The 8041-nt window shown below is 35.6% G+C and overlaps 1 protein-coding gene across 4 annotated transcripts; it reads right to left on the bottom strand.

Annotated features, from left to right (window-relative positions):
- Positions 1–822: 822 nt before the first annotated feature.
- Positions 823–5497, bottom strand: LOC109794121 (protein FAR1-RELATED SEQUENCE 3). Of its 4 annotated transcripts, none has more exons than XM_020353594.3 (5): positions 5273–5497; positions 4881–5002; positions 1602–3917; positions 1422–1511; positions 823–1078 (listed from the first exon to the last, which is right to left on the bottom strand). In XM_020353594.3, exons 3-5 carry the CDS (start codon positions 3813–3815, stop codon positions 908–910), a joined length of 2475 nt encoding a protein of 824 aa, XP_020209183.2. In that variant the 5' UTR covers positions 3816–3917; positions 4881–5002; positions 5273–5497; the 3' UTR covers positions 823–907. The 4 variants fall into 4 exon arrangements, with proteins under 4 accessions (XP_020209183.2, XP_020209182.2, XP_082918649.1 ...); XM_020353593.3 differs by having other exon boundaries at positions 4916–5002; XM_083062523.1 differs by having other exon boundaries at positions 1602–3913; positions 4916–5002.
- Between the last annotated feature and the right edge of the window lie 2544 nt (positions 5498–8041).

Raw genomic sequence — 8041 nt, 5'->3', positions numbered from 1 at the left:
CTCCATTTAACCTAACCTAGAAATACATTCTTTTCTTAGTTTTCTAGTAGGAGTGACATTTAGCAAAGTTAGGGAGTGTGCTTAGAAATTGGGCCAGAGTTGGGCCTAGGCAAAATTTTACATATTGGACTCATTTTGCTCCTAATTTTTCATAGATTTGATTTAGCTAGGTTTCATCATCATATGATGAACCTAACTAAACCAAATCAAAGAATTTCAAATTAAATCAAGGAGTAATTTGAACCATGGGCCGCCTAGCTTACTTCCTTCTCCTTGGCCGAATTTTTCAAGCATTCTTGCTTGAGTTTGAAGCTTGTCTTGCAAGCTTCTAAACTCAAGCAAGGTTAGCTTAACCTTACCTTGGTTCCTAAAAGAACCATGGTCAAGGTTTAGCTTCTCCTAGAAGCTAGCTAAACCGTAGGAGTTTAAGTTAATCCTACCATGGTTCTTAATGAACCATGGTTAGGGATAACTTCTCCTACAAGCTACTATTCCCTATATATTTGATTTTCCTACACTTGTACTCACTTTTGTCATATTTGAGAAATAAACTCTGAATTTTCTCTCTCAAACAAGAGTCACCAAAACCGTGAGCACCTCCACTCTAGGTTTCCCTCAAAGGTTTTTCAACCTTTGTTTTGGTTCCTCAATCTTCTACCCTAACTAGAAGTGGCCGAACCACCTATCATGACTTCTCCTTCATGGAAGCCTCTTTCATGGAGAATCAAGAATCATCCAAGGGATTAACCTCAAGTTGCATTCGGTCCTTGCATGGAATCAAGTGAAGGATCATCATTCTCCTCACCTAGTTCCATCACAAAAGGAGAGAATTTGAAGGAGATAATCATTTCAACCACAAAACTTATAGTTGATTGTGAAATGTTTAGGAACTAGAAAGAGTAGAGGATCATGAGCCAAGTTTACATACCCTCAGATTGATGATAGCAACTCTATTGACTGGTGCATTTAGCTGTTGACTGGTGTAAGCCATAGACCTCAACATAGGCTCCAAAGTGATCTGTGTTACCCTGAATTGCACTTCTGTCTCTCCTAAAGGCCCCTTGCCATAATCTTGCAGCTACAAGAGGGAGAAAAACTTAATTAACAGTTAGAAAAGAATGATTCTGCAGCTTGTACATGTTATCCACAGTTACACGTAGAAAATAATATGGTAAATGAAATAACCTAGATTGTTAATATATTTCAGCAAAAAACATGAATCCTAAATGGAGGAGAGAGACTGATCTATTCTCTTCCAATACAGAGCACATTGAAGCCACATTAAATTTAATCAGAGTATCAGACCAAAGAGATATCTGTTTATATCGATAAAAAAATAAAAATAAAAAGATGTGAAGACTGCAACTCAGAAGAGAATAAAAGTTATAGCTTGCAGGCATACAAAGCACCTATATACATACCTTCATGTTGATGACTGCTATTTTACTGGATGGGCTTGAATTCTTATTTTCAATAATCCAAGTCATAGACTTGAAACAAGTAAGGACAACCTGCATCAACAAATGATAGTCAATGAAAGCATTGACCAGCATATCTGAACAGAATAAACTAATGATTACAAGGGTGATTCAGATCAATACAGTGCTATCTGGAGGGCCACTATCCCGGTGAATAGAAACAGGAGTCATATTAGGGTGATTCAGATCAGTAACAGGAAGCCCAAGGTCATTAAGATTGAAATGATGAGACACTGAATCTTGCCAAGGCCATAATGATGGAATAACTTCAGAAATTGATGAAGGGCTCTTCTTGCTGTTGTCTTCCTGACAGCTTCCATTACCCTGAGTGTTACGAGGTGTGACTTTCACAACATTTTTCTTCATACTACCTACCCTTTTAGCACCCTCTCTAAAAGCATTCATTGTAGCATTGTATGTCTCTACAGCAATTGCCCCTTCTTCAGCAAGTTTAATGGCTTCTCGACATAAACTATTAAAACGTATAGTGAGATTATCAATAACAAGTGGATCTGTTGTTTTTTCATCAATTCCAATACCAGATTTTGCATTTCTTGTCCATCGCTTCAAAATGTAGTGCGATGGAAGGGTAAGAACATTTGTTACAGTGAAGACAGTCAATATATGTCGACAAAGAATGCCTGAGTATTCAAACATCTGACAGCTGCAATTCACCTTCATTTCAGAGATATTTAATGTGACCATGTACACCTTGTGATCATGTTCATATTTTGCAACCCTGTATTTACTGATCACACCATCATCCTCAACATTATTTGCAGTATATGCAAAAGTTTCCACCAGTTCCTCCTGAAATTTTGCAAAAATCTTCTTAGTGTACATATTTGCTGCCTGTTGTTCCATTGGTGATGGAGTCTTCAGTACAGGTGTGTTACAAATGGTTTCGTAATCTGCTTCTATTTCTTTATCCAATGAATGTTCCAGAGATCTTTCATACTGCTTAAAGAATGAAGGTATTGTTGTCTGTTGATTTACATAGCCATCAAAAAAGGAGCTAACCCCATGGCTTGAAGTAATTGCAGCAAAAAAAGTATCACGGAAGTAAACAGGGGCCCATTGTTTGCGAGCACTATACACTGCTTGAAGCCAATCATTTTTCTGGAGATCATATTTATCAAGAAGAGACTTCCATGTTGATTCAAAATCCTCAGTAGTCTCAGAAGAATTGATACAGCTATAAAGATCCCCATAGAATGAAGGATGAGCAAGGTAAATATGAGCCAATCTTTCTTGACCTTCTCTCAAAATGTGCCACTTACAAATACAGTGCCGAGTTTCTGGAAACACCTGAGCAACAGCTGCTTGTATGGCTCTGTCTTGGTCTGTGGTTATGGAAACAGGTGGTTGATCATTCATAGCAGAGAGCCAGGTCCTGAACAACCAAGTAAAGGAAGACTCAGATTCATCTAGAAGTAATGCACAACCAAATAAAACCATCTGGCCATGATGATTGAATCCTGCAAATGGAGCAAATGGTACTTGGTATTGATTTGGTCTATACATTGTGTCAAAAATTACAGCATCACCAAAGTAATTATAAGCTGTTCTTGACCTTACATCAGCCCAAAATACATTGGTCATGCGGTTTTCATCATCTAGCTGTATTGCATAATAGAAGCCAGGGTTTTCTCCTTGCATCTTCTTAAAATAATTCAGCAGATTTTGAGCATCTCTTCCAAGGGTCCGCTTTCGAGAAGATCTTCCATAGGTAAGAGACCCAATGTTTCTCATTGGATGACTTTTTTCTAGTGCAGAGGAGCTCCTAACTGAATTAATTGGTTCTAAATGATTTCCATTCCTGGAAACATAAGAATCATTACCGGCATCAAATGCCCCTGTAACATTTCTTGTAGCACCTACAAAATGCCTATGGGGTTGAAGGTATTTCACCTTTTTAGAGGAAGCCAGGGAATGGTTGTGGTCCTCAACAAATTTAGTCACTAACCAGTTTGCATCTTTACTCTCTACCCTAAGCATTGCATTGCAACTAACAATGTTCTTTCTTTTAATTACCTCCCTAGAACAAGCAAAGTCCCAAAGTATGATTGGACCATCAGGCTTAGCACGACTGAATTGACCAACATGTGTGCTAAATCCTACATGTCTTGCATATGCATCATAAAATGATTTTGCAGCATCTTCAGATTCAAACAGCATGCCCAATTGCGGTTTCCTATATGCATCACCATCCAGATTATTTACTTCCCTTTCAGCCAAGTTTACAGTCGTATTTTGTTCCTGGCTGTTTTCAGTTTCAACATTTTCAGAAGCAGGTCTATCACTGTTTTCCCCTTCATCTACTGCCTCAACATCCATGATAGGGTAGCTTATGATAAGAGCACTTCAATGGTTTTCCTTGAAAGGACTAGAAAACATGACTTGTGCTAAACCTTTTGAAGCAATCTGCATTATCTCTACCTACAAAATGAATTGAATAAGAACATCATGTCAGTAAAGATATATGATTATGTACTTACGAAGTAATTTTGAAATTCTAGAACCCAGAAGGTCAAAGGAAATTCCAAAAGTTTAAAATGCTAAAATCACCAATACTATAAACCAAGAGATATTAACAGATCCTACTGCATGAAAATGCTAGTTTATTCTAACCTAGAAGGTGTGGTTGTTGGAAGCTTGGATAAAGTAAGTGAAGACATTTGTGTGTTTTGATCAAAGACCCACAAAAATCAATTTTTTGATAAATATTAGAGAAAATTGATAATTTTATCTTCAGGAAGCCTTGATTGAAACTAGTGAAGCATTTCTCATGGAAAAATCAAATTGAAGTTAGCATATAATGAAATCAAATTTCTTTTCATTTGAAAAAATAATTGTACTCAAAATAGTTCACACATTAATGTTAGAAGTTTCTACAAGTACAAATCTGTTCTTCTATAATAGGAGCAACAGCCATCGAGTTGGAAAGTTGGTTATTAAGGAATATAATAATAATCTAAAGTCTAACAAGTGACAAAGTTCTAATTAAATTAAAAAAATTTCACAACATAAAGCCACAAAAATAGTTACTACAGGATTATTAAACCATAAATTAACAAACTGCAAGATTCCTTAGAAAATTTGCTCATGACAATAATTTCATATTAAACCATTCGGAACTTTCAGCTACAGTGTTGAAATTAGACTCGGGAATAATCTAGACCATCTTTGCATTGATGAAAGAAAATGTTAATCACATAAAAACCTATAATTTATAAAGTAAATGCTTACACCAATGGTTAGAGACAGTTTTTCAGAACACGTGTCCATTGTTGCTTCAAAAAAAATACACAAACTCTTCAATAATTCAATTCAATAACCTATTTTCTTCATCTACAACAACCATTTAATCACTTAAAAAGCTACAGTGTGCAAAGTACATACTTCCACCAATGATTAGAGTCAGTTTTTCAGATCACCTGCCTATTGTTGCTTCAAAATATATATAGGTAAACCATTCAATTCAATGACCTTTTCTTTCTCTTCATCTTCATTCTTCAATAAAACTACACAACGAAAATATCACATTATCTCCAATAAATACAACACTTTCACTACAAATACTGACCCAAATCATTTTTACACTTTTACAATTCCCAAACAGCATTGCCATTTCAACCCATTCATAGTGATTTGATTCTAGGATTTTCCAAAAGTGCAAGTTTAAAAAAAATGATAATTGTTACATTACAATAAATAAATAAATTCACTCCCAAAATCCAAATTTATTCGCATAATTATATGTTGTAAATGAACAGAAAGCAAAATTCACTCACCTGAGGACCAAAAGAAAGAGCTAGATTGAGCCAGAGATTGTGAGTGGAATCAAAACGCAGCGTTTTGGTTCAGAAAGCTTTCGTGTTGGTGATTAGGGATTTTGAGTTAAGAGGAAGAAGAGTTTGAATTTCACCGTAGAAGAGTGGGACTATCCAAAAAGCCAGAAACAAACGCTCTTGTAATTCCCGCATTTCCTTCTACTTCACAGTTCACACTCACATTTTCCTTTGTCTTTCTTTTAATTTTAATTAATTTTTATTGAAGCTTAATTTTCATCCACATCACGTCCAAATTCTTTTCTTATTATTTTATTCATGATCTTATTTTTTATTTTCTTATCAAATTTATGTTTTTTTATTTATAACTAGTGAATTTGTATATTTTATTTAATAAAAGTGTCAAAAAAAAAATCTATTGTAAAGTTATCAAATTTTAAAATATTAAATTTGATTAAATTTTATATTTGTAAAAATAATTAATTTTTAATATTATTTTTTATTATTTAAAAATTTAAGGAAAAATCATCTAAAGAAAAGGTGAAGACCAATTCATTATATATGTTATAGATTTAGCATGTCTCTCTCTAAATTAAAATTTAAAAACAAAATTTATGCCATGGTATATATTTAACTTATATAACTAAAATTAATAATAAATATTTTTAATATATAAACTATATTACATTAATGTCGTTCCTTCTTTTAAATATATATACATATATAATAATAAGTTTTGAAAAATTCACATTTAATTGAAAGTTATTGAGCAATATAATAGTTAGTAAAAGTTATACTAATGTCGTTATTCATTTTAAATAAACATATATATATATATATATATATATATATATATATATATATATATATATATATATTGCCTTCGGCCTATGCCTTGGTCGAAGAGTTCTCAAGTGTTCACAGAGGAAGATGTTGATCAAGCTTAAGATGAAGGCATATTGTATTTAGTTTTGATAATAACAAATATAAGCCTTTTGAGTGATAAGAGTGCAAATTGTATCTTGTTATTTGCTTATGTTTTGTTGCATGTGTGTTTTGTGCTCTGTAGGTAACTTAGTTTTATATCTTCGACGTTGTTTGATGATGAAATTTTTTTTTAAAATGTTTTCTGCTTTAGGTTGTTCTTGATGTTGCTAAGCAACTGATGGAGGGCCATCCAAGGATGATACATACTTGAAGACCATTGGATCTTTAACTAGATTCATGGTTAGGAGGCTGGAGGAGGCTTCAACAGAAGAGGCTTCAACAGAGGAGGTGTTGCTTGGACCTTTGCTCTTCATGGGCATTAAGTATGATTCCTCTTATTAGTCTCTTAGACTCCATTGTATATACATTGTATGATACTTGTACATAGTAGTTACTTGTATAGGTGTATTTTGTCTTTGTATTTGTAAGGCACTTTCTTTCTTTTCTTATAGGTTATTCTTTAGGATTTTAAGGTATGTTACTTGGAGACTTTTGCTCCATTTTGTTGAGATTCATGGAGTGGTGAATCAACTCAAACTTGGAGAATGAAGGTGTACTATCCGTACCGCGAAGCCAAGCTCTAGCTCGGCATCACAGCGCAAGTCGACCTCGGACACGCGCTAGGCGACATCGGCCAAGACGAGGCCCGCTATCTAAATAGGTCATAACTGATCTCAAGCCCAAGGCCCAAGGAAACCCTAATTCACACAAAGGTACGCGTATTACTTATACGAGACCCATACACCCACAAACACTAACTTTAGCATCAGAGTCTCTTTTGCAGGTACCACCCCCACCTTGGAGCAGCAAGCGTATCAGTGAAGGAGGCTAACCAATCTTTCCCAGCAGATCATCCTCTACGACCGATCTCCGGTAAGAACATTTGGCGCCCACCGTGGGGCTGATCAAGACATCTTCTATTGGCCATGCTTATGATTTTCACCCGAAGCCATAGTAGACGAGCAACGGATGACTTGGATCGCACAACAAGAATGGACAGTGAAGCAGTGTCGCCACCTGCCGAAACGGACCTTGGCATTCGCGACGATGGTCGGACTCGTTTTAATGTTTGAAAAATGATGGATTGTTAGAACGACTTATTCTCAAACTGAGACCTTGTCGAACTAACAATTTTATTAAAATGGTTCACCAATCCATGTTAACCCCAAGCGGGACCCTCCATGGATTAGTGGTTTTCACAAAAAGAAGGGTTCTTGGAGTCGCCACCAATGTTTTACTCAAAACATTGGAAAAAGGGATAAGGCAATTGATTTTCGCAAATCAACCTTGGCCATTACAACCAGAGTTGGGTAAGGGAGTCGGTTACGTGCGGGGAAGGTGTTAGCACCCCACAACGCCCCTTTCGGGTTCCCTATGACGGATTATTTCATAAATAACAGTGTAAAATTACTAAATTACCCCTATTTATTAGAACGATATTAAGTGAATTATCTACATGATGAAAGCTTTAAACATGCAATGCAACAATCAGAAAGCGATAAAGAAAGCAATAAAAGACGAGTTTTGGAAGAAAACCTCTTGAAGCGTGCTTTTATATATTTAAAAGAACTAGGAGGCTTTTTGGCGCTCCTTCCCACTACACGCTCGCTTTCTCCTTTCCCTAAAATAAAATTTTTACTATGGAAATCAAATAGATTTCCCTTCGACTCGTTCGAATCTCAAGCAAATGGCTTGTGATTCAAGAACTTCGTCGGATTGGCTTTCAGAGAGATTTCTAGGGCAGAGCACTGCTCAAAAACCCAAGAATACTCAGCCAGGGGGTCC

The sequence above is a fragment of the Cajanus cajan genome, chromosome 8 (assembly GCF_000230855.2).
Source record: "Cajanus cajan strain Asha chromosome 8, NIPB_CcT2T_4, whole genome shotgun sequence".
Classification (NCBI taxonomy): Eukaryota; Viridiplantae; Streptophyta; class Magnoliopsida; order Fabales; family Fabaceae; genus Cajanus; species Cajanus cajan.
The sequence above is the reverse complement of the archived record's forward strand: the minus strand, read 5'-3'. Positions and strand labels throughout refer to the sequence as shown.

Coding starts and splice junctions, on each gene's coding strand:
- LOC109794121 (XM_020353594.3), bottom strand. CDS start 3,815: ATGGATGTTGAGGCAGTAGATGAAGGGGAAAACAGTGATAGACCTGCT. Junction 1,512..1,601: donor GTGGCCCTCCAGATAGCACT/GTATTGATCTGA, acceptor TTGTTGATGCAG/GTTGTCCTTACTTGTTTCAA. Junction 1,079..1,421: donor TAGCAGTCATCAACATGAAG/GTATGTATATAG, acceptor TCCCTCTTGTAG/CTGCAAGATTATGGCAAGGG.